General features: G+C 41.7%; 1 protein-coding gene across 6 annotated transcripts in view; it reads left to right on the top strand.

Annotated features, from left to right (window-relative positions):
• The first annotated feature begins 5,030 nt into the window (after positions 1-5,030).
• Positions 5,031-27,612, top strand: part of PHF20 (PHD finger protein 20) — a 47,846-nt gene continuing 25,264 nt past the window's right edge. For 5 of the 6 annotated variants that reach the window (XR_014026115.1, XM_081325204.1, XM_081325205.1 and 2 more), the window contains exons 1-5: positions 5,031-5,179; positions 19,751-19,853; positions 21,922-22,032; positions 23,686-23,857; positions 25,438-25,522. Coding sequence is in view for 5 of the 6 variants with exons in the window: in XM_081325204.1 (XP_081181330.1) it covers positions 19,756-19,853; positions 21,922-22,032; positions 23,686-23,857; positions 25,438-25,522 (466 nt within the window). In the remaining variant the exon portion in view is untranslated. The remainder of the gene's footprint in view (positions 5,180-19,750; positions 19,854-21,921; positions 22,033-23,685; positions 23,858-25,437; positions 25,523-27,612) is intronic. The other variant, XM_081325206.1, reaches the window with a different exon arrangement.

The raw sequence follows: 27,612 nt of genomic DNA, 5'->3' as shown, positions 1-27,612 counted from the left end.
TTTATTTATTTATTTATTCGGTTTATATACTGCCCTACTCCTGAAGGACTCAAGGCGGTTTACAAGGCAAAATTTAAAAACAATACAATATAAAATAAAAATTAAATTAAATTAAGTCTAGCCCCAAAGAATTAAAATCACAATTTAAAAACATTAAAACCCCTCAGTCCAGACCAGATAGCTCAAACAGCCAGGTTTTTAGGTCCCGGTGAAATGAACGAAGGTCGGGGGGCAGTCTGGAGTTCCGTTGGCAGTTGATTCCATAGGGCAGGCGCGCCCACAGAGAACGCCCTCCCCCTGGGGATCGCCTGTCGGCAATCCTTGACCGGCAGTACCCTGAGGAGGTCCTCCCTTTGGGAGCGCACAGCACGATGGGAAATTGATGCTGGCAGCAGGTGCTCCCTCAGATAATCCGGGCCCATGCCATTTAGGGCTTGATAGGTCATCACCAGCACCTTGAATCTCACCCGGAAGGCAACTGGAAGCCAATGCAGCTTGTGGAGAAGAGGTGTTACATGGGAGTATCGGGAGACTCCCATCACAACTCGCGCGGATGCATTCTGCACCAGCTGAAGCTTCCGAGTGGTCCTCAGGGGCAGCCCCATGTAGAGAGCATTGCAGTAGTCTAGCCGGGAGGTCACGAGCGCATGGGTGACTGTGCGTAGGGCATCTCAGTCCAGATAGGGCCGTAACTGGCACACCAGGCGAACCTGGGCAAAACCCCCCTGGCCACGGCTCCTATATGATCTTCCAAACTGAGCCGTGAATCCAGGAGGACGCCCAAATTGCGGGCCCTATCAACGGGGGGGTAACACCTCACCCCCCCATAGTTAACAATGGAAAAGATTGGTTAGTCTGAGATGCCAGTATGCACAGCCACTCAGTCTTGGCAGGATTGAGACGAAGCCTGTTTCTCCCCATCCAAACCCAAACCGCCTCCAGGCAATGGGACATCACGTCGAGGGCATCACTGGGTTGGTTCGGGGTGGAAAGAAAAAGCTGGGTATCATCAGCATACTGATGATACCCCACCCCGAAACCATGAATGAGCTCACCCAGCGGCTTCATATAGATGTTGAACAAGAGGGGAGAGAGGAACAACCCCTGAGGAACTCCACAAACGAGAGGCCTCGGGGCGGACCTCTGCCCTCCCGTCAACACCGACTGCGAGCGGCCCAGGAGGTAGGAGGATAACCACTGTAAAACAGTGCCCCCCACTCCCAACCCCCTGAGACGCCGCAGTAGGATACCATGGTCGATGGTACCAAAAGCCGCTGAGAGGTCTAATAGGACTAGGACAGAGGAACAACCCCTGTCCCGAGCCCAGCAGAGATCATTCACCAGCACACCCAATGCCGTCTCCGTGCTGTACCCGGGCCTGAAACCCGATTGGTATGGGTCCAGATAATCAGTTTCCTCCAGGAACAGAGGGAGCTGAAGTGCCACCACGCTCTGAACCACCTTCGCAAGAAAGCGAAGGTTGGAGACCGGACAATAGTTATTCAAAATAGCTGGGTCCAGGGCAGGCTTCTTGAGGAGGGGCCTCACCACCGCCTCCTTCAAGGCGGCAGGGAAGGTACCCTCCCTCAAAGAAGCAGTTATTACTGCCTGGAACCAGCCTCGTGTCTCCTCCCGGGCTGCATATACCAGCCAGGAGGGGCACGGGTCCAATAAACACGTGGTGGAACTCAGTCTCCTCATGATCCTGTCCACCTCATCTGGGGTCACAGAATCGAATTCACTCCAGGTAACATTCTCTAGACTGCTCGATTCCTCCCCGTCAGTCTCTGCCCAGTCAGAATCCAAACCGGCTCGAATCTGAGAGATTTTGTCCGTCAGATGATAGCTAAACTCCTCGGCCCGCCTCTGCAAGGGCTCCTCCCTCACCTCCTGATTAAGGAGGGAGCGAGTCACCCTAAATAGGGCGGCTGGGCGATTATCTGCGGATGCAGTGAGGGCAGTGAAGTAATTAGACTTCGCTGTCCTCATCGCCGCAAGATAAGACCTCGTAAAGGTTCTTAACCGCAATCGGTCAGACTCAGACCGGCTGGATCTCCAACAGCTCTCTAGACCTCGTCTCCCACGCTTCATCTCCCGGAGCTCCACAGAAAACCATGGAGCCCACTGGGATCTGCACCGGGTCAGGGGTCGCAAGGGTACAACACGGTCGAGCACCTCGGTGGCAGCCCTTTCCCAGGAATCCACCAAGGCGTCGGCCGGGCTGTGAGCAAGGGGGATAGGTATAGATCCAAGCACCGTTTGGAACCGTTCCGGATCCATTAGGCGCCTGGGGCAGAACCACCTGGTCGGTTCCACAGCCCAGCAGTGGGGGGTGGCATAGCGGAAGACCAACCGCAGGAGGTGATGATTGGACCATGACAGGGACAATAGTTGGCGAGCCCCCTCCCAGATCATCAAACCACTGCCCAGATAAGAAAACTAGGTCTAGAGTGTGTCCTCCCCCATGAGTCGGACCCTGAATTACTTGGGTCAGGTCCATGGCTGTCATGGAGGCCATGAACTCCCAGGCCAACTCAGACGACCCTCCCAGAGAAGGCAGATTAAAGTCGCCCAGAACTATAAGTCTGGGAAACTCAACCGTCAACCCTGAGAGGGCGTCAAGAAGCTTGGGCAGGGCCGTTGCTACACAGCTGGGCACCAGGTATGTTAGCAACAAGCCCAACTGAGCCCCAGGGCCACACCTCAGGAGGAGGGATTCACTCCCGCCTATCTGTAGAATAGTGGTCTTCCGCGGACATAAGGTCTCCCGTATAACTACCGCCACCCCACCGCCCCTGCCCTGAGCCCGCGGCCGATGTAACACAGAAACCTGGAGGGCAAAGCTCAGTCAAAGGGACACCACCCTCTGAGCCCAACCAGGTTTCTGTAATGCATGCCAGATCCGCGTGTTCCTCCTCGATCAAATCACGGACGAGGGGAGCCTTGTTCACAACGGATCTGGCATTAAAGTACACCAGCCTGAGCTCAGGGGCCTGATCCCCCTCACCCCCGGATAAACGGGTACCAACCGGAGGGTCGGAGCACGCCACTGCTTGAAGATAGCGGGGGCGCGATCCTAGGTGTTGATATGGCCCTCCGTGTAACCGCCTACTGCCGTTCCCAATCGTCGTGGGGATTTGAAACCCCACCCCAATGCCAGGGAAACCAGGAGAACCCCAAGTCACCAACTTTTTCAGGGTTGTATGACCCCCATCAAAAGTAAGTACAGGACTACAGTAAATACAGTACAGTACTTCTCAAATGTTTACTGGCAAGCAGCTCCAGCTGGCAAGGGTTTAATCTGACCTTCTTTTGCCCCATTAGGATCCTTAGAGCCTCCAGGAACTGATCCAGGACTTAAAAGACAGGATCTTCAGCTTCAGATTTTGATACCAGCTTTGATTAATGTATGCTTTGGGATTTTTCTTGGTAGTGGACTAGGTATATAAAATTGTATTCTTTAAAAAGTGTGTGTAAGGCAAATTTCAAAGAAGTATGGGTCTCAAAATTGTCATTTAATACCATTTTTAACTCCCTGCAGATTTCTGAGCAAGAATAAATCCTTCTAGCATTATGTAATAAGTGGGTGACCTAATGGAAATACCTAGTAATAACATATACAAACAGCTTTTGGCAAAATAGTGTCATTAGCTATTAATTATATTGGGAGGGGCAGCTGTGCCGAGCTTCACACGTGACGAATAGCAGCAATATATGTTGATTAGTTCATGATTGTGTTATATCCAGCATAATCAAGAGTATCGAAAGAATTTTGCAGTATTTCGGATTTCTTCTAGTTTGTGGGCTTTCGATTTTGATGAAATATACAGGAGTATGTTGTTGTTAGCTGTGAAGTCGTGTCCGACCCATCGTGACTCTATGGACAACTTACCTCCAGGCCTTCCTGTCTGCTACCATCTTCTGGAGTCCATTTAAGCTCACGCCTACTGCTTCAGTGACTCCATCCAGCCACCTCATTTTCTGTCGTCCCCTTCTTCTCTTGCCCTCAACCTTTCCCAGCATTAGGCTCTCCTCCAGTGAGTCCTTCCTTCTCATTAGGTGGCCAAAGTATTTGAGTTTTAGCTTCAGGATCTGGCCTTCTAAAGAGCAGTCAGGGTTGATCTCTTCTAGGACTGACCAGTTTGATCGCCTTGCAGTCCAAGGGACTTGCAGGAGTCTTCTCCAGCACCATTGTTCAAAGGCCTCAATTCTTTGGCGCTCAGCCTTTTTTATGGTCCAGCTTTCACTGCCATATATTGCAACTGGGAAGACCATAGCCTTGACGATACGCACTTTTGTTGACTTGTTGCAGGGTGATATCTCTGCTTTTTAGTGTGCTGTCTAGATTTGCCATGGCTTTCTTCCCAAGGAGCAAGCGTCTTTTAATTTCTTGGCTACAGTCCCCATCTGCAGTGATCTTGGGAACCCAGGAAAGTATACGTAAGGCTTAATCCACCCACTCATCTCTTGACGATCCTTTGCTAAGGAGGTAAACGTGATCCTAAGAAGCTGCCATGCGTGGGGTTAATTTGCAGCCCAGGATTTCCTCCAGTGATAGACTATAATGTCTCAGGGCGAAGTCCTTCGTAACCTGGTTACCGAAGATTCTTTTAGCAGCTAAAGATACGAAGAGCTAAATCTGCACTCCGAACACGTGATTTCATATTACACAGCAATATCTTTTTTTTTTTGAGGCGTAATTTTTGGAAGAAAACGGTCTCTTGCTCCGTCCGATAACGTAGTACTTTGTATACTAGACTCAACAGCAGCGTGACGCTGCTGGGGATACTTGTGAATAAAGACGGCTAGACAGCCGAGGGTTTCAATTTCTAAACGTCTGCAACACACTCGGGGTCCGGTGACAGCGACCGCGCGGGATCGGGCAATCTCATTTGCCCAGCGGAAAGGTTCCGACTGGGGGAAATTGTGAGCAAAGCCGCCTCACAAGCGGTAACTCTCCAAGCTCCCGCCTGAGAGCAAAAGCCACGCCCTCACCCGCTCCTCCCACTGAAGGCCCTCCCTCCTTCCCTTCACGGCGATCGGACTAGCGGCACTGCAGCCGTGGCGGCCATTTTGTGGCACTGCTGCGTCGTCGTCGTCGGTTGTTTGGTTTCGGTAACGGGACCTCGCGGGAAGTCTCGGCTTCCACGCTCTCCCCTTTTTCCGTGCGAAGAACCCGGTAAGAATACGACACTTCTTGGGTAACTACCAGCAGAAAGCAGCCGGGGAAAGCCGGCAGGAAACACCAAGGGCTCCCGCCACGGCCTCACAAAGGCGGAGAGGGGCGGGGACCCCGGCGGGGGCTGAGGGAGACTCCCGGGGCTTGGGTGGCTGATTTTAGCTCAGTGCGGAGCCCAGACACGCACCGTGGAGGCGAATGGCTCCTGAGCTCCCGGGTTCTCTGAAGCCTTTTTTTTAGGGAGCTGGCCCTGGGCCTGGCGTGCCGGCCCATCCGGCTCGTAGCGCCCGCGTGGGCTTGGCGAGCGGAGGCCTCGCGAGCTCTTGACTCCAGTGCTGGGAGGTGGGGAGGTGTTGCCGGCCGCACCATGCTTTTTCCCTCTCTGAGGCGGAGGCCGGGGATGCTGCCCAGCCCCCTGTCCGCGGTAGAATGCCAAGGCGTGAGCGCGCTTCTTCCCGGCTAAAGAAGTGCTCTTTTTCTGGGATGGCCAGGACTTGTGACCTTGATCGCCGGAGGTGCCGCGTTTGTCTTTTACATCTGAGTGTTTGGTTTCAATTGGGCCGCAAAGCCGCTGCGATTTCTAAACGGCATGAAGTTGCACTTGAAGCGTGACAAGCCTTGGCGCGCGTGGTTGCTTTTTCATTCAGTCTCCTGATTTCAGGGACCGCCTCCAGATAACGTTTTGCAAAAATAGCCTTTTAGTGGTCGCAGGAATTGTCATCGCTGTGCTGTGCTGTGCTACGTTTTCAAAATTGCTTTTCTGAAATTGTTTGAATAATGAATAATGCTGACGAATCGCTGGGACTTCGGAGCCGGTGTTCGCTTGACAAGACATAATGGGTGTTGCAGTTATATAACATAACTTTTTTGCTAATTGCTTACCCTCAGGGTTCTTATTGTTTGAAAAGGTCAGTCCTCTTAAATGGTTGTGTAGAGCATAGACATTGTAAGCATTTTTGAATTTACCGAATGTCTGCATGCTATTCTGTTTGTTTTTTAAAAAAACCTTTATGGGAGAACAACCTGGAGTAAATTATTTTTCTGCTTTTACCTAGAATTCTTGATAGCTTATTTGTTTTTACTGGATTGGGCTTAATTGGCCTGCCAAAGAAATCAACTAAACATATTCATTCTTAATGGAATCAGAATAATTCATTTGTCAAGTTTTTGAAGTTACCTAGAGATGGTGGTAGAACAAAATAGTTGAACTATGTTTACCTTTCTGTCTTTATTAAGGGTGATTCTTTATAACTAGATTTTTCATATTTCAACATAGAGTAATGGCATGGCAACAGTGGAGTCTGAAATACGTTAAATCAAACTTGGGGGTAATGAATATTAATACAGTATTTTGGGGGAATTTTGCCTTTGTTTTTCTGAAAATTTTATTTAAATAAATTCTTATAATGATGTTTCTTCAGCACTTTGTCTAATTCAGCAGTAATGAAACTTTTGAAAATGTTCTGCTAGTTCATTCCAAAGTATAATATTTTTCCTGTAGCGTATGCCACTTAGAAAAACCATTCTCCTCAAAGTGTGGCTTTATTTTAATCTGCTTGCCCAAGATTATGATTGTGGCACAGTTTGCCATACTATACAATCTTGTACTGCCTTCCTGATGTGCTGTGTGCCTACAGCTTAGAAGTACAGGTGTCATGATTGTTTGTAGACTGACCTCTGTTGGTCTAAAGTAGAACTGCACAGGCTACATATGGCTTTGAAAACTAGTCCTGCCCATTTCACAGTAAGGCAAAATTATTGAACACCATTGACTTTTGTTGTTCTTTTGCTTGTTCTGTTTTTTTTAATAAATATTTTATTGATTTTTTTATTATTGCAAATCATAAATGCTTAGTAAACAAACGTGATGTCCGGGTACATTTGTTACTCAATGTTGCATCTTAACTTCACTATAAATCTGTTCAATGCTACACAATGCAGTGGGTTTGTTTTTTTTAATCCCCTTTTCTTCCCTTGATGTTTTCATTTTCTCAACATTAAACAAATACAATTCTTACTACTATGCTTGTTCTGGTTTTAATCTTGACTGCTGTTTATGTGGGTGTGTTTTTATTGTTACATGATTTACGGTGTTTTTAACTGATAACTTTTCAGAGTTATAAATTTGAGATGGGCAGTCATATAAATAAAAAAATATAAAAATGTAATTTAAATGTAGTTTAGCTTTTGTCTTAGCCTCATCCACTTTTGGATTTAGTTTGGCATATACTTAACTAAACTAAAATCCTTAAGTATAGAATGTAAGGAAACTTATTATTTTTTAAAAAAATACATATTTCTGGTTTGACTGTTGAATGTGAAAAATCAACCAGAAACAAACATTTGTTAAAAATATTGAATTAAAAAACTAAGATAAAAAATGGAAATAAACATATATATGAATAAACGGTAAAGGTTCCCCCGCACATGCGTGCTAGTCTTCCAACTCTAGGAGCCAGTGCTCATCTCCGTTTCAAAGCCGAAGAGCCAGCGCTTGTCCGAGGACATCTCCGTGGTCATGTGGCCGGCATGACTAGCCGCCAAAGGCACACAGAACCGTAGTGGTCCCTATTTTTCTACTTGCATTTTTACGTGCTTTTGAACTGCTAGGTTGGCAGAAGCTGGGACGAGTAACAGGCACTCACTCTGTTACGTGGCACTTGGGATTTGACCCACCAAACTGCCGACCTTCTGATCGACAAGCTCAGCGTCCTAACCCACTGAGCCACCGCGTCCCTACTATATATGAATATATATGCTTTAAATCTTTGCATTTCATCTTACTTTCTCAATGTTTTTTTTTATTGAAAAGTTTTAACATACATTTTCTCTTTAACAGTCCCCCCTCCCCCTCCCCTCTCCCTCCCTCCCTACCCCTCTCCCCCTCCCCCCCCCCTGACTTCCCAGAGCTAAGTACAAGGTATAAAAACAAAAAAAAACAATCATAAACATCCATATGCTAACAACCATAAACTCTAAAATCTATCACTCTCTGGCTCATATAGGATAATACAAACACTATTAATATTATTTATATATAGAGAAAACAAGAAAAAAAAGGAAAAAGAAAAGGAAGACTTATTCAAATGCTACATAAAACTTTTTAGTCCTATATTTGTTCTGGATATACTCAATCCATTTTCTCCATTCCATAATATAACGTTCTTGCGAGTGATCTTTCAAATAAGCCGAAATCTTTGCCATCTCTGCCAGGTCAGAAACCTTTAAAGTCCATTCTTCTATGGTCGGCAGTTCCTCTTTCTTCCAATACTGACCTATTAAGAGTCTTGCTGCCGTAATTAAATTCAACATCAGCTTAGTGTCCACAACCGTAGCATCTGTAATTATTCCCAACAAGAAAAGTTGCGGACAAAACTTTATCCTTTGCTTGAAAATCTTCTGCATATTCCACCAAATTTTAATCCAGAAGGCCTTAACCTTTTTGCAAGTCCACCATACGTGAAAATATGTTGCATCTTCATCACCACACCTCCAACATTTTGGCTGATAATTCGGATACATACTTGCAAGCTTTTTAGGATCTAGATGCCATCTATAAAACATTTTATAAAAGTTCTCTCTTAAATTTTGAGCTTGTGTAAATTTTACGTTCCTCACCCAAATCTTTTCCCACGTATCCATTGTAATAACTTCTTGGATATTCTGGGCCCATTTTATCATACAATCCTTAACAAGTTCTGTTTCTGAGTCAATCTCTATCAATGCAAGATATATCCGTTTAATATGTGCTGGTCCCTGATTTCTAATTTGCTTTATCAGATTTTCATCAATCATTGTAAAGCCAATTTTCTGGTCTTCTTTCCACCTGGCCCGTAGCTGAATATATTGAAACCAAGTTTGAACAATCTCTTCATCTCGCAAGAGACTATATGGTTTCAAACACCAGACATTTCTTTCCAAGCTTAAAATCTCTTTATACGTAGTCACATCATGTTTAAAACCAACATTTATATTTTCTATTGCGTGTTTTGGAATTGCCCACAATGGTATCTTACAGTCTAATTTATGTCTATACTTCTTCCAAACTCTCAGCAATGCCTGTCTTAAAATATGCACTCTAAACACATTATCTACCTTCTTATCATACAACAAATATGCATGCCAGCCAAACAGCAAATCATGGCCCTCAAGATTTAATAATCTCTCTTGTGTCAAATTAATCCAATCACTTATACCTGCTAACGCAGCAGCTTCATAATATAATTTAAGATTAGGCATTTTAAGACCACCTCTTTCCCGAGTATCCTGCATAATCTTAAGTTTAACTCGTGACCTTTTCCCTGCCCAGACAAATTTATTGATACCTCTCTGCCATTCCTCCAAATTAGAATCTTTCTTAAGAACCGGTATCATTTGAAATAAAAATAAAAATTTAGGCAGGACATTCATTTTCACTGCTGCGATTCGCCCCAACAACGACAATTGCAGCTTTTCCCAACTCCATTTCTTTTTGGATTTTTCCCCATAATTTTTCATAGTTATTTTTATATAGTTTTGTATTAGAGGGCGACAAAAGCACCCCCAAATATTTGACCCTTTTAACAATCTCAAATCCAGTTAACCCTTCTAAAAGGGCCTTTTGCGATGCTGTCATATTTTTAGCCAGAATTTTAGTTTTTTGTACATTAACTTTAAATCCAGAAACCTTCCCATATTGCATTATTATCTCCATCAGGTCCACAACAGAACTCTTCGGCTGGGTCACTGTGACAACCAGATCGTCTGCGAACGCTCTCAATCTATAATCCTGATCTCTAATTTGTATACCCTTAATTCTTTCCGAGTTCCGTATTTTTACCAGTAATATCTCCAATGTTAACACAAATAACAAAGGCGATAACGGGCACCCTTGCCTTGTACCCTTCTCGATATTACATGCTTCTGACAAGCTATTATTAACTATTATTCGGGTTGTTTGTTTTTGATATAATGCCCTAATTGGTTGCAAAAATTTATCCCCAAAATTCATTTTATCTAAAACTTTCATCAAAAATTGCCAGTTCAATTGATCAAAGGCTTTTTCAGCATCTAAAAAAATTAGCGCCGCAGGGATCTGGTTGTTCCTTTCCAAAAATTCCAACACATCAACTATATGCCTCATGTTATTTTTCATTTGCCTACCACTAATAAACCCAGTTTGATCCCCATGAATCACCTGTTGCAGAACCCTCATCAATCTATTAGCCAACACCTTAGCAAATATCTTATAATCTGTATTTAATGGTGATATCGGTCTGTAGTTTTTTACTTGAGTAACATCTTGGTCTTCCTTCGGAATCAAAGAAATAAAAGCAGTTCTCCAAGACGGAGGCACCTTTCCCCCTCTCTGGATTATCTGGAACAATTCCTTTAACGGTTTTATCATCTCTAATTGTAAATTTTTGTAGTAGGCCGCAGTCAGACCATCTGTACCTTACTTTCTCAATGTTTTATCAAGTACATTTGTACAACTTGAAATAAAATGTTAGAACATTAATTACTATAGATAAAGAATAGTAATGAAATTTAAATAAACTGATCAGTAATTGAAGGATTTTTCAAAGCCTGCCTTTAATGTTTCAACTAAAAGCTATTTCCAAAATTTTTAAATACACTGGACCAAAGAAAGAGTACTTCAGTATTCAAGTTTGTTGAGATAAGAATTTGAATATATTTCTTACTTGTAACACTAAGTGGCTTAACAAACATTGTCAGTGGTAGGAGTTGGGTGATTTCACCAATATCTTCAAAACCTTTGACCAAAGGAATGGATAATGAGCATTTCTATCAGAACTGAATCTAAGTGTTTTACAATCCCACCAACCCAATCTTGGGAGTTAAAATTTATGTCATGTAATTTTAGTGGTATGAAATGCAGTTTTGGATGATTTTCCAGATCAATATTTGATGATTTTATACATTTAAAACAACTTTTATGTCACAAATTTCTCCTAAAATTCATTAAATTCTGATCCCAAACAATCTTCCCAGGATTGATTCTTTTATATTATGCACAATGGGATTCTTTAAAGAGTTTTGTCTCACTTACTTTGGCCACGCGGGGAAATTCACTGGAGAAAGCAATTTATGTTGGGAAGAGCTAGCACTAAAAGGAAATCAGTCTGCCAAAGAACACGATGGCTGAACAGCATCAAAGGTGACACTAGCCATAGTATAGAAAATCATGAAACAATGTAAGATCAGAAAACGTAGACCTGACCTATGAAATCGCAAAGACTCTGACACAACTGAACAGATATTTCTGTATCTCATCATTAAATAATTTTATGTAATATTGAATAGATGTGTTGATTTTTATTAAGGAAAATTTATACCATTCCTTAAGTATCTTCTCAAGCTAATTTAAAGATTTAGGACCTACAAAGGATTGGTATGAGCTGCTAAATAAATGTATTGAGGATGATCTTCTGCACATGATTAAACCAATTACTGTTGCCACTAAAAGACTTGCATTTAAAATAATTATTGTTCCAAAATCTCTGCTTCTAGTTCCATTACCGGTTACTTGGTTTCATAATACAGGTAATCCTCACTTAACATGGTCTTGGGACCCAAATTTCCTTTGTTAAACAACATTATCAAAATGGTGATGTCATACAAATGTGCCATTTAGCTATGCCAGTTCCAACACTTTCGATTGCCATTGTTAAGTGAATCCTCCTGCCCTGAAGATGGCAGTCAAGGTTGCAAATTATGATTACATGCCCACAACATCGTAGTTATGCTGCAACATCATAGTTGTGGCCAAACACTGTGTCTGGATGTGATCCTGTGACTACAGGAATACAACCAAAGTATCAAACATTCAACACTGTCGTAAGTTCAGTCACTGAACAAAAGACTATTAAGCAAAACTATATCAGGGGTGTCAAACTCAATTTCATTGAGGGCCACATCAGCATTGCGGTTGCCCTCAGGGGCTGGGTGGGTGTGGCCAGGGTGGGCATGGCCAGCTCTACATCGTTCACATCAAGGGTGCCTATGGGGGCCTGGGCAGGAGTGGGACAGATCTGAGGGTCTCTGGCAGAAGGAGATGGGACCAGGGCAAGTGCCAAGGCATGGTCCACTGGAGGAGCCTCACTGTTTCCCTCAGGCCATGGGGGGGCTGGATGGTAGTGCGGAGGTCAAATGCCCAGCCCTCAAAGCACCCGCGGCACTAAGCCTGGCACCACTTCCCCAAGGGGGCACTCAGCTGTTGTGCTTGCTCTCCTTAGCTAGGTTGCTCATGATGGGTATGAGGGCAAAGTCAAGAGGGAGGCCCACTCCCTCTCCATGTGAGGAGACCTGACTTTGTATCCAAAGCTTCCTTAGCAATAGGATGGGAGACCCCCAGGATAAGCCAGGAGGAGGGGGCAAGGGGATGGTGAAAGGGCAGCAGGGAAGGTCCTTCCTTCCTGTGGTGGAAAAATATTTGAGATGAGGGAGGGAGAAAAACAGGCAAGAAACGCAGCTGGGGAAGTGTCATCCTTCGTGAGGAATGAAGAAACGCACCATCGCCTGGAATTGGCCAGCACATGGCCCTTGCCTACTTCACATATCCGGCTTGGTGGGCTCTGGGGGAGGGGATGCCATGAGCAGCATGAGAGTCAATGTTACCTGCGCAGTGCTGCCCAGCCCCCATCCTGCCCGGTTTTGGCAGGCAGCGGGGTGATCTCACAGTATTGAGAGGCTGAGCCGGGTGCCATGAATCTGAAGAGAAGCGCAACGCTGCCTGGCCCCTAGCCTGCCCAAAGTAGGCAGGGCCATGTGCTGGCCACTTCCAGGTGATGGTGTATTTCTTCATTCCTCACAAAGAGTGATACCTCCCCAGCGCGCGTCCAGAAGGCGGGATCAACGCAGCAGGGGCTGGTCCCTTGCTGTTTCCAGACGGCCTTGTGGAGCTAAGACTGAATGCATTTCAGCATAGATGGCCACCACGAAATTGTACATTGGCTCCCGGCTGGCCTGGGCCAGGGCCAAGGCAGCAGGGACCATTCCCTCACTGTTTCCAGGATGGCTTGGCAGGCCACATGAAACCACTTCGCAGGCCGCATCTGGCCCCCGGGCCTTGTGTTTGACATGTCTGATCTATATGCAAAGGGACGTGGCGGCTCAGTGGGTTAGGACGCTGGGCTGCAGTTTGGCAGGTCGAATCCCGAGTGCCGTGTAACAGTGAGCGCCTGTTACTCATCCCAGCTTCTGCCAACCTAGCAGTTCGAAAGCACGTAAAAATGCAAGTAGAAAAATAGGGACCACTATGGTGGGAAGGTAACAGCGTTCCGTGCGCCTTTGGCATCTAGTCATGCTGGCCACATGACCACGGAGACGTCTTCGGACAAACGCTGGCTCTTTGGTTTTGAAATGGAGATGAGCACCGGCCCCTAGAGTTGGAAACGACTAGCACGCATGTGCGGGGGAACTTTTACCTTTATCTATATGCAAATAATTTCCTTTAAATTTTCACATGACAATAAATAAAGAGGGCTTAGCAAACTGTACGTGGTTAAGCAAAAACATGATGGAGATTTATATGTACTTTATTTGAAACATTGATATCTTACAATTAAGGGAATTAAAATTATTTAAATTTTAAAATTGAAATAAATTTGGAGCATACTAATTCATATATCATTGGATTACCTATCAGGGTAATTTTAACCGGTATCATTAAGAAATGCATATCTGCTATCTCAAATCCATTATTCAAAATTTTGAAAGCTTGAAAAAATGGAAACAATTTTTCAGAAAAGTGTTGCTAGGATAAATGAGAAGTTAGGGGGGGGAAATGAAAATAGATTTTAACCTAAGAAAGAGTACCTCTTGGTTGTACAGGAGATTAACAAAGATATTTAAAAGAGAGAAAAAATAATAAGCTAAAGCTGATTTTAAAATAACACGTGAGTTGTTGGCTAACATAATATATAACTTATGCAATTTGTTACCAGAAGTAAACCATATTTATTCCTGTAGTGGAGTCAGTAATTCACTCACCTACACAAAAGCAAACAAAATGTAGTTTTATATAAACATCTTGCCAATGGAAAACATGTAGAATTGTACATTATTTTAGCCTGAAAATAATCTCTTGAAAAAATTTAGTTCAGTCTTGCTTCCATATTAATGAAACTAATTTTGAAATAGCAATTAAGTTTTTTCTGAGGATTAGCAAAGTAGCAATGAAAAATGCAATATATATTTAGAATAATATATGATGATGATGATGATTTAAACTTGTATACCGCCCTATTCCCGTAGGACTCAGGGCGGTTTACAGGGAAAAATTAAAAATACATAACATACAAAGTTAAAATCGATTAAAACTAAGATTAAATTAAGTCCCTGAATTTAAACTAAAAGCCCATTAATAAATAATTAAAACCCCTCAGTCTGGGCCAGACAGCTCAAAAAACCAGGTTTTCAAGTCCCTGTGAAATGAGCGAAGGTCGGGGGCAGTCCTAAGCTCCGTGGGAAGTTGGCTCCAAAGGGCCGGCGCGCCCACAGAGAACGCCCTTCCCCTGGGAATAACCCGCCGGCATTCCTTGACTGGCGGTACCCTAAGAAGGCCCTCCCTGTGGGAGCGCACAGGACAATGGGAAGTTGATGCTGGCAGCAGGTGTTCCCTTAGGTAATCCGGACCCAAGCCATTTAGAACTTTATAGGTCATTACCAGCACCTTGAATCTCACCCGGAGGGCAACCGGAAGCCAATGCAGCTCACGGAGAAGAGGTGTTACACGGGAGTATCGGGAGACTCCCCTAAGAACTCGCGCAGCTGCATTCTGCACTAGTTGAAGCCTCCGAGTGGTCCTCAAGGGCAGCCCCATGTAGAGAGCGTTGCAGTAGTCTAGCCGGGAGGTCACGAGCGCATGGGTGACTGTGCGTAGGGCATCTCAGTCCAGATAGGGCCGCAACTGGCGCACCAGACAAAGCTGGGCAAAAGCCCCCCTGGTCACGGCTCCTATATGGTCTTCGAAATTGAGCCGTGAATCCAAGAGGACGCCCAAGTTGCGAGCCCTATCGACGGGGGTTAACACCTCACCCCCCATCATTAGTGGTGGAACAACCTGGTTTATCCAAGATGCCGGTATGCACAGCCACTCAGTCTTGGCAGGATTGAGACGAAGCCTGTTTCTCCCCATCCAAACCTGGACCGCTTCCAGACAACGGGACATCACGTCGAGTGCATCACTGGGTTGGTTCGGGGTGGAGAGAAAAAGTTGGGTATCATCAGCGTACTGATGATACCCCACCCCGAAACCACGAATGAGCTCGCCCAGTGGTTTCATGTAGATGTTGAACAGGAGGGGAGAGAGAACCGACCCCTGGGGGACTCCACAAATGAGAGACCTCGGGGCGGACCTCTGCCCTCCCGTCAACACCGACTGCGAGCGGCCCAGGAGGTAGGAGGAGAACCACCGTAAAACAGTGCCTCCCACTCCTAACCCCCTGAGACGCTGCAGTAGGATACCATGGTCGATGGTATCGAAAGCCGGTGAGAGATCTAAAAGGACTAGGACAGAGGAACATCCCCTGTCCTGAGCCCGCCAGAGATCATTCACCAGTGCGACCAATGCCGTCTCCGTGGTGTACCCGGGCCTGAAACCTGATTGAATACGGGTCAAGATAATCCGTTTCTGTATTTATATTATAAGATACTGTATTTATATTTAATTGTAGAACATATATTTTAGAACCATAAACAAAATCTGTACATTTTGATTGTGCCTATGATTGATTGATTATATGCCATCTTGTTTCTCTTAGTGCTCATATAAATAATTTTCCTCCGGAATGATCTGTCCCCAACTTCAGATACACCCTTTGGTGCTATAACTGAATCCATCCACCTTGTTATAGGACATTTTCTTCCTCCTCCTACCCTTCTCAATATTACAAACTTCTTGAGAGCTAAGTCTTCACAAATTATTCAGTATATGATCATTTGAGCTAGGTCATTTGTACAAGAACTGGATTGATTTGTTCTGTAATCCATTTGTACATTTTCTTAGCTATTCATAGGAATCTTCTGCAACAGTAATATTTCAAAAGCATCATTATCCTTCTTGTCCTTCTTGAAAGCCTAATTCACTTCCATAGAGAATCACAAGAAAAGCCATTCTCTGCACCATTTGATCTTTTAAGGTCTAGACCAGGGGGTCAGCAACCTGAAACAGTGAAAGAGCCACTCAGAACCGGTTCCCTCACAAAAGGAAAAACTGGGATCCGCAAAAAATGTGTGCACATGTGTGTACATGTGCACATGCGCAGAACAGGATTTGACTGAAGAGTTAAGCCAAGGCGAGATATGCACCTACCCTGCATATTTGAATTGATTGGTTGAACTTTTTTAGTCCCACCTTTGTTTTTTGGACTGCACATGGCAGAGGACTGGGAGCCGCAGGAGATGGCTGAAAGAGCCACATGTGGCTCCAGAGCCGCGGGTTGCAGACAAGAAAGTGAAATGTGCGGCTCTTTCAGCTGTCTCCTGCGGCTCCTGGTCCTCTGCCATGTGAAGTCCAAAAAAAAAAAAAAGTGGGACTAGAAAAGTTCAACCAATGAATTCAAATATGCAGGGTAGGTGCATATCTCGCCTTGGCTCTACTCTTCAGTCAAACCCTGTTCTGTGCATGTACGCATGTACACACATGCACACATATTTTTTGCGGCTCCCAGTTTTTCCTTTTGTGAGGGAACCGGTTCCGAGTGGCTCTTTCACTGTTTGAGGTTGCTGACCCCTGGTCTAGACAAATCACAGCATGTGAACATGTTTTCTGAAGTCTTCAGTTACTCTATACAGTGCTAGCATGCATCAAAAAAACTGGAATTCTAAACAGGGTTTCCTTACTATCAATTATCTCCATATTCATTTGATATTCATAGTATTTTAGAATAGGTACTTATTAAAATGCTGTATATAGTTTTTTATAATCATTGCTATATTTAGCAATAAGTATAAAGTGACTGATAAATGTTGCTCATAAAAATATACTAAAAGTTGGGAAAAAGTTAAAAAGCACCAAACCTTCATATTTTGTATGATTAGAGCAGAATTGAGCATTTCTTAGGCTTGTCTGATTTGAACCTTTTAAAAAATAAACAATTTTTAGAACTCCAAGACTCTACCAAATTGAGTCAGGTACAAAAAGAATTAAAGGGCAGGATTTCTTTGACCACATTCAGTATATAAAAATAGGTTTTCCAAATTAGAACTGCAAATAAATTTGGATGTATATTCTACTCACCCAAATATTTCATTTCAATGATGTTTCTAATTAATTTCTATATTGGAATTGAACAATTATAGGTTGGAATTGATCTACATTTAAAAATACCTATTTCACAGAATATTTCTGCCTCAGGAACTGTATTTGTTTTATTACAAATTATAAAATAGTGTGATTGTAGAAAGACTACATGGTGGCATAGCATTATTTAGCCATTGCTATTTCTTTCCTGGAAATGTATTTTTTAATACAGTATAAAAGTCATCCAGTTGCAAAGATCAAGTATCAGACATTGGCTGTTGCTATTTTGGATTGACCAATCAAACCAAATGACCACTCCCATTCAGAATTGCAGGGGATAAAGTGGATGAGCTTATAATTGTTCTTGATGACATGCAGTATGTTTTACTAGTCAGTGTATATTATTACAGCTTATAACAGTGATTTACTCAGTGCAGGAATCTGGCCATTGTGATTCTTTTATACTGTTCTTTACAAACAATTATCTGTGTAAGAAACTGAAATCATCACTAATAATAGATTTATGACTCATCTTCCAAATTGAAATGCAGATTTATGAAGATAGTATTTAATGTAGAATTCAGATAATGCGTGCTGGTTTCATTTCTAGACTTCAGCAAGGCATGTAGTAGGTAGGCATTGAAGAGCTATAAATATATGTGTTAAACTTTTTCCTGAAGATTGAAAGGTGATTTGGAAATATTTATTGTTTGTTGAGATGAATTTCAGGAAAGTGAAATGTGCTGGCCAATAAGTGCTGATCTAAATTTTTAAAAGTTCCCATAACGACTACATGTAGTCCGTAACTTTAACATTCCTGTTAATAATGGCCTCAGAAAGGGTGATTTATGGCATGTAAATGCTTTATAGCATTTCCAACCATCACAAAATGTCTCCCCCTCCAACTTGTGATCTCAATCTGGGTGCTTGGTAACCTGTTTATAGTTACAACTGGTTGCCAGGCGCCCCATGATCATGTGTTAAACGTTTGCCAGCTTCCCCAGAAATTCTAGAGGGGAGGTTGCAAGCTATGTCACAAGAGGATTCCCTCTGGGGGCTGGTTGAAAGAGCACCCTGTTGAAGGATTTCAGCTCCATGCCTGAAATCCTTTGGCAGAAGCTCTTTCAACCAGCCCCTAGAGATGTGAGGGAGTGAAAATCCAAGAAGGATTTTATGTTCTTGAGTGGAGAGGCAGTACTAAAGTATGAAGAACAGGATGCCTCAGAGGTGAGGTGAGGTCCTGGAAAGCCCAGCCAGGTTGTGAGAATATCTCCCCATTTAGGGGCTGAAAATTTTGCTTGGGTTTTGTATCTAGTCTCCGAGAGTCGTCTCCAAACCCAAGGCACCCTGCACTCTTTAATCTGGGACTTCACTTAATGACCCGTGTAATCACTTAACATCTGCAACCAAGAGTTCCAAGGCTCCAGTCATTGAACGAAGCAGTTACATGATGTCTCAATAACTTATTTATTTATTTTATTTATTTAATTATATTTTTATACCGCCCTTCTCCCGAAGGGCTCAGGGCGGTGTACAGGGCAATAAATATAAAAAAGCAGAATACAAAAATTAAACAATTAAATATTTAGCCCAGTTTAAAACAGTATTAAAACATATTAAAACCCCATCCCTAACCCATCAGACCAGGTCAGAACTGCTTGAATAGATATGAATAGATATTAACTTCACTTAATGACCAAAATTCTGGCCCCAGTTGTGGTAATAGATCGAGGACTACTGGTACTTGGCTTCAGTGACTCAAATTCACACTTCTTCCCTCTTATACAATAAAGAAAATAAGATGTTCTTGACTATTATAACATTTTCAAAATTATGAAAAAGTATTGGGTAGAGATTTTTAGTGGAAAGATTGAATATTCACAGCAGCTTTTGAATTATAAGTGCAGTATATATTCAGTGGTTGTTAATAGTTTTTGAGATATGTTTGGTAGAGAAGTGTTTGTGCTAAATGATGATACAATGTGTAGGAGTAAATTGTTTATAGCATGCATATTATTAGGAATATATGACCTGAATATTTATGTAGTGTTCTCTCTTTAATGTACTTGTTAACTTATTTTCTCACTCATCTGAGAAAAATTACTTTTGTGGCAATATCAGGGAGGATAGTTTTATTTATCAAATTTGTATAGCTGCCCATCTCCCCAAAAGCAATTCTTGGCGTTGCAGAGTTAAAAAAATTACGGTTTTTAGCATAGCACATTCTGTACATGCTATCAGCAGTAAACACTGCCCCCATGTATTTACTTGTCCTTTATTTATAACAGTTTGTACAGATGCTCTTTCATGTTTTTTCATCCATTCAGTTTGAATGCTTATATGGGCCTATGGTCTGTTACACTCCTCTGGTGAGGTGACACTGTCTCCCTGGCAGCTATTTCTGCAGTGGCACTCAGAGCCATGGCTGAGGTAAGTGAGCTTACTGCAAGCCATGGTACCAGTATATGACTAAGATAGAGCGATTTAACACTAATTTCAGCCTGAATTGGGTTGAACAGCATGTTAAAGTTAACCTTGGTGTAGCTTAGTATTTGATGGAAACAAAACCATTTGGAAAAAGAAAAGTTTATAGAAGTCAAACTCTACTTGTACAATTTTTTAGAAATAGAAGGTAATTTTCTTAAGGAGATAGCAAGGATTACTTCAAGATGTATTTTAGCTTTTAATCCCCTAGGTAAATTTGTTTTCTAGATCTATAAAGAATAGTAAGAGTAATATGTACAGTGTGTTCAAAAAAGAGATAATTACTTGCTCTGTTTTCATTAGATTGTCTGTACTGGAAGGGATAATTTTAGTCTATATGGTTAAAAGTCTTACCTAATAAACATAATAAGAAGGCCTCTGACTTTTTCATGGAATCTCAGAAGGACATAAAGCATTATTTTAGAGATTATCTCTGTCCTACAACTTCAAATTGGAGAATACAGAATAGAACATAGAATAACTGAGTTGGAAGGGATCTGGAGATCATCTAGTCCAAACCCCTGCTCATACAGGAGACCCTATAGGCCTTACACTTTAGCTGCTGATCTATAGCAGTAATAGAAGTATTGTGCCCTTTATAGAATTGCAAGTTTTAATCAAGTTATACACTATATTTGTGGCTATATTAAAACTAGCAGTACTGTACAATATACAAAAATTAAGCCAGTTAAAACTGTTGTATAATATTTTCATAAAAGAATTTGTACTGATGTGATGCTGTTCCAATGTGTGGTTTTATTAGTTCAAATTAGAAATGATCAAATTCTGATCAGGAGCTTAGTTTATGGCATTTAGAATAGCATTTTAAAGCTATTTTATAATTTGAGTTGTACATAAACTGTACAACTGAAAACTGTAAAGCTGATGAAACTGTAGGGAAAATTACATATTCCTTGAGAAAAACTTGCAAACTTTTAAACAAGTGAGTTCCATTAAATATAATGCACTGGGGTTACAATGTTTGCAGTCTTACATTTAGTAAACCATTTTATGCCCCAAATTAACAATATGAATATTGTAAATGTTTAGAGGAAGTTTGGCCAAAATTGAAAGTTGAAATCTGTTGCTCAGATAGTTTGTTGACCATTAGATGATTATGAAACCAGTGGCAAAAATACAGTGGCAAAAGCACATTGATTATTGATTGATTATATACCATCAAGTCAGTGTTGATCATAAAGATACTCTTAAGGACCATCTGTTCCCAACCTGGTCCTGCAGATCTTACTCATCATCACTGTAATTTTAAATCCAAACACATATCATTGTTACATGTAATGTATACTTCCTAGCACCTTAAAACCGAGTAATAAGGTTTAGGGTATTAAGTTTTTCTCCTAGAACGTAACAGAGTATTGAGAAGTTACATTGTACTTTGTAAATTATAATTCACTATATCATGTATATATTATTGCAAAGTATAGCAGTATTATATGCAACTACTGAATGGAAGCCATTTGAAATAGTTACCTATTACCTATAATAGCTGTTCCATGTGGCAGATATTCTTTATCTGTACTATTTAATTATGCTTAGTCGCTGCAGCTATACGGAGGCAAAACATTCAGAAAGATAATAGATGAAGCAAGTAAAGATACATAGAATGGATCATTTTGTACCAGCACTATATTAAATTGTCTTCTCAGACATGAAATGCTGATAACAATAATGACCTAAAATTACTTATATAAGATAATCTAATTCCATACAGTCTGCATTTTAACTCAATTCATACAGATAGGAGACGCAACTCTTGAGATGGAACTTCTTGTATAATACGTTTGACATGAACTATCACAGTTCAGTTTTAATAAGATTTGAGACGAAGACTATACAAATATGGTCTTTGCCTTGAGAAGACCATATATTAACATATGCTTTTTTCAGCATAATGCATTTGAAACATGGATTGTGAATTATTTTAATTAGACAGTTTTATCAAAAATAGCATAACTCTTAGTTCTGGTGATTGATGTTTAATTGCATTTTTCAGGGGAATAAAAGCAACGGCTTATAACAAAATGAGAAAACATCCACCAAACAGAAGAGGTATCAGCTTTGAAGTGGGAGCCCAGTTGGAAGCCCGAGACAGATTAAAAAACTGGTATTTCTTATTTCATGATAAAACCTGGATAACATTTTTTGTAATGCTGTCACATTGTGTTGCAAACAAGGAGTCAAATCAACAAGTGTTCCAATTCAGATCTCTTTATGATTTAGCTATGTATTTATTTATTTAGCTTGTTTGGTTTTATTCCAGTAACATTTAAGGAAGTAATTTACCTGAACTTGCTGGCTGTATTTGTGTGGAAAAACGTTTACATTATTTTGCTGATTTAATAATTAATAAAATGTCATAGTGACACTTGTCCAAACTTTAATATAATGTACTGACCAACAATAGCTAAATTTATATTGGTATTTGCAATAAATTATATAAAGAGTATTTTTTTTAAAAAAATGGTTTGCTTTACACGTAATGACGCCTTGCAATGAAAATCAGCAATGGGCTTCACTATTCAATACTTCCCTTCTCTTCCATAGCACATCTGGTTTAAGAGGCTTTGGGACTTAATAAAACGTAGATTTCAGGATATCTAAACTAAAGAGAAACTGATTTAAGCATTACATATGTCAGGATTACTAATTAGAATTCTGGATTTGGACATTATACTAATCATGCAGCATGTGTAAATTGCTCCATTTATCTTTGCATTTTTCTGCAGTTTTCAGTTGCTTCGAGCCAACGTGAGGCACAAACTTTTTACAGAGGCTGCCTTGTACCATTTTGCAATCGGGTGCCACTCTTGCAATTATTCAGAGGGCTCCTTTTCCAAATTGCATAGTTTGGAGAAGGAACTTCCCAAATGATCGCAAGAGTGGCACCAGTTTCCATGCACTGGTGTGCTTTGTAGTATCAAGCCCAGGCTCCCAAACCATGGGTTATTTCCACAGCCAATGGGCATTGTAGTAGCCAGTCTGGGTCTCCTGCACGCAGTAGGCTTCCATGCACTGATGGACTCTGTAGTGGCCAGCCCGGGCTTCCCAGGTGTGGTGGGATGGGGACTAGACCTAGGTCTCCAAGATTCCGAGGCTTTGTGTACACTGCTGGTCCAGTTGGACAGCTAAGATGGGAGGGAGAGATATGGGTGAGGACAGCTGGAGTTCCTCTGTGTGATTGGTCATAAGAGCGGGCAGATTACCAAATGCCTAAATTATTTCTTAGCCATCCAAAGGTTGTCCAGACAATTCTTGAGGTTTAGGTGCTTCTTAACTGCTGCAAACGTGGCTGATGTCATTACCACAATATTTATGAAAAGGTTAGTCGTAAAACATTCAAGGCCTGTTGAGAAAAGCACGAATAAACAATCACTGTTGCCTCAGTGTTTTTATCTGTACTTTATATGTTTTGCCACACCTGCTAGGATTTGATCTGGAAAATGAAAAACAGTTACTTATTTTTTCAGAATAATGTGAAGAAATTGTCATGAATAAGATAAAAAAAAATTGTTCACAGATTGATAAACCTCTTACAGTTAATAAGATATTGCAGGTCCCATTGGCTAGGGAGCTTCACTTGGTGGGTCCTAATCAACAGGCCTTTTTTTATTGAAGCCCCCACTTGTCTGTGAGATGAGTGGTCATATAAAAATGATTAAATAAATCAATGTGTAAGGATACACTATTTAATGTATATTTTCAGTTTTACTCAAATTTGGCAAAAAAAATACTTTACATTAACTTTGTTTATATATAGGTATCCAGCTCACATTGAAGAAATTGATTATGAAGAAGGAAAGGTGCTTATCCATTTTAAACGTTGGAATCACCGCTACGATGAATGGTTTTGCTGGGACAGTCCTTATTTACGTCCTTTAGAAAAAATACAATTAAGGAAAGAAGGATTGCATGAGGAAGAAGGATCTTCAGTAAGTAAAAATATTGATCTAGTAACAGAATTACATGTCCACATAAATTATATAATTTAGAAATTAGAGGAACTTAACACAATTGCCAGTTTTCCTTTTTTTATTGAATAAGTAAGATAAAAATGTACAGATAGTCCTCGGCTTATGATGACATTGGAATCAGAATTTTTGTTGCTAAGCAATATAGTTTAAAGTGTGGCTGCATCACTTAGTACTGGTAATTCTACAGTACTGGTTACTGTTGTTAACTGAATTTGTTGCAGTTGTTGGGTGAGGCAGCTTTCTGCAAGCTTCCCACAACCAAAACAAATGGAGAAGCCAGCAGGAATTTGCAAGTCCCAGATCAGCAGGCAGATAAGTGGCTGCTGCTATGTGAGATGGGATTTAAGGGTTATGGGATGTGGGAAAGATGTGAGGAGATGTACGAGAGGTGTCATGCATGTTAAGGATACGCAAGTGTGCAGATAGGTCAGGAAAGGGACCACTTAGATTAAAGAGGATGCACAGGGGTGAGGTGTAGGTTGGGAAGAGTTGGGTGCCTGAGGGGAGCCATGTGCATTGGGAAGGAGGTCCAGGGGTGGTATATAGGTCAAGGAGGTTGCATGAGAAGTATGTGGGTTGGGGAGGGTAGATGGGGTGTGAAAGGTGCTAGTTAGGGTGCACAGGTGTGTGTGAAAAGTGCCACATGGGGAGGAGTTGTGCAAGTGACTGACATGAGCTCAAAGAGACCAGGGTGGGTGCATCAGTGTGGAAGACTTGGCACATCCACTTGCAACTTTCCCTGCCGGCTTTCCCATTGACATTTTGGGGAAGCCAGCAGGGAAAATTTCAAATGACTGTTGGGGGCTTGGTAAACACTGTTAAGTGCAAATGGGTTGCCAGGTTATCAGGTTGCAATCATGTGACTGCGGGGATGCTGCAGCTGCATAATTTTGGGGACCTGTCAAGTCTCTTTATTCAGCACAGTTCTAACTGAACAGTCACTGAACTAATAGTTATAAGTCGAGGACTACCTGCAAAGGAAAACAAATCAGAATAAAATGAAAAGTTGTTAACTTTAAACACAGATTTATTTTGCTTATTATAATTATAGATAGTGTAATAAAGAATAATAACTTGCTTTCTATTAATAAGGCTAGTTTCTAATGAAAAGCTGATGAATAAAATGTATTGACTTTCATTTAGGGCTTCCTTCATCACAACATTTTGCTGCTCAAAGTTAATTTTTTGTAAAACTGTATAGATAGTTATTCTGATAAAATTTTATTTAGATTAGCCTCTGGTTAACTGAAAAGAGGGTAGCACTATTCAGTTTTAAAATATTTGTGCCATTTCATAGCAACTCATTAATTTTGATTATTTTAATATATCAAGTACAATCTTTGTTATGAGTTGCTATTATGGTATGATGGTGATTTTCCTAATAAGCTGAATAACATGTTTATAGTGCGGTAGAAAGTAATTAATGATATTTGTTGTTGACAATATTAGTTTGTAACAGTAGACTATTTTTAAAAAATTACAATGCTGTAGCATATTTTTATACAAGTTAGAATGATAAATGCTTCCTGTTTTTCTAGGAATTTCACATAAATGATCAGGTGTTAGCTTGCTGGTCTGATTGTCGTTTTTATCCAGCAAAGGTTACCTCTGTTAACAAAGATGGTAAGACATAATATGTAACTTTTTAATATCTGGAAGTATTCTCCATTACAGCATTCAGGAGTACCACAGAAAACAGTATCATTCTGTTTCAAATATTGTTCCTGATTTTTATGAACATAAAATATTTGTTGTATTTTTTCTTTGAGATATATCTTGATGATTTTAGGGAGATTAACTTGTTAAGTTACTGGCAAAGATTCTGACCCACGTGTGGGTCATTTTTGGAGATCATCTTTAGCTCTTTAGAGCAGAGCTTTTCAACCAGTGGTACGTGTACTACCAGTGGCAGTTTAGCACCTGGCAGGTGATTCGCGACCCCTAGCCAAGTGTAGTGGGGGAGGGAATGAGCTAAAGTGGCGCCGCACAGACCTGGAGGAGATCAGCTGGAGCTGCAGGGCTCGGCAGAAGCCCCAGGATCTCCCTGCGCAGCTGCTTTCTGGTTGGAGCTTCTGACATACCTGGAAGAGAAAGGAGAAGGAGAAGATACAAAAGGAGCAAGTTTTGGTGGGGGAGAGAGAGAGAAAATACACACTGAGAGAGAAGTGGCTTTTGTTAGCGAAGCGGTGAGGAGAGAATGAGTGAGTGGCCTTTGTGAGTGAAATAGTGAGAGCAAGAGAAAAGCTTTTGCGAGCAAAGTGAGAATGAGAGAGCAAGAGAAGCTTTTGCAAGCAAAGAGTGAATGAAAGTAAGCTTTTGCGAGCAAAGTGAGTGAATGGGAGCAAGAGAAGCTTTTGCAAACAGAGTTGGGAGCAAGAGGCTTTCGCGAGCAAAGTGAGTGAGAGCAAGAGAAAAGCTTTTGCGAGCAAAGTGAGTGAATGAGCGAGAGCTTTTGTGAGCAAAAGGTGAGAGAGAGAGAGAGACAGCGGCTTTTGCGAGCAAAGAGTAAGAGAAAAAGGGAGAAGGGGAAAAGAAAAGGCATTGACTTCTGACTTATTTATTTATTTATTTATTTATTTATTTATTTAATTAATTTGTATACCACCCTTCTCCCGAAGGACTCAGGGCGGTGAACAGGGCAATAAATACTAAAATACAAAAGTACAAAAATTAAGAAGAGATTAAACCATAATGCCCAATAAAACAGATAAATTACATAAAAACATGATAAAATCCCAAAACCCATCAGACCAGGCCGGCTTGTTCAAACAAATAGGTCTTTAGATCACGTCAGAAGGAGCGAAGGTTGGGGGCCGTCCGGAGCTCAACCGGTAGACGGTTCCACAGATCTGGCGCACCCACAGAAAACGCCCTCCCCCTGGGGGCCATCAGTCGGCACTCTCTGACCGGTGGCCCCCTGAGGAGGCCCTCTGTGGGAGCGCACTGGGCGGAGGGAAGTTGATGCTGGCAGCAGGTGCTCCCTAAGGTACTCCGGACCCATGCCATGTAGGGCTTTAAAGGTCATTACCAGCACCTTCCACTGTTGCAATAGGAAGGAAGCATTAACATTGAACCTCAACTTCTTACTTTTCCATAATATTATAAACTAGCCATTTCTATAACAACAAGCCCAAAATCCCAACCCTTTTTTTTAGTCATCAAGTTTTTGACACCTTACTAAGCACTGGTGGTACTTGAATATTGTCATGTCCTAAAAGTGGTACAATCTGTGAAAAGGTTGAAAAGCCCTGCTTTAGAGGTTGTCTGTTATGAATCAGAGCAGAGAATCATAGGCACCAGTGGGGGTGGCAAAAAGAAGGGCAGGTGGAGAGGTGTATGTGATAATTGTGCAAATGCAATAGTTTACATGTTTGTGTTAAGAGATTTGACACAAAGATGTCATATAGGTAGTCTTTGACTTACAACCATTCATTTAGTGACCATTCAAAGTTACAGCATCAAAAAAAGTGACATGACTGTTTTTCACACAAGTGTTGTAGCATCTTCAGGATCACATGATCAAAATTTAGGCACTTGGCAGCTGACATTTATAACAGTTGAACTGTTCCAGGATCATGTGATCCCCATTTGTAACCCATCCAGCTGGCTTCCAACAAGTAAAGTCAATGGCAGAAGTTGTATTCAATTAATGACCATGTGATTCGTTTAACAACTGCAGTAATTTGCAACTCTGACAAAGGGTTAAGAAAAGA

Source organism: Vipera berus (genome assembly GCF_964194415.1).
Source record: "Vipera berus genome assembly, chromosome: 3".
NCBI lineage: Eukaryota > Metazoa > Chordata > Lepidosauria > Squamata > Viperidae > Vipera > Vipera berus.
Note: the sequence above shows the minus strand (reverse complement) of the source record. Positions and strands in the feature narration are given on the sequence as shown.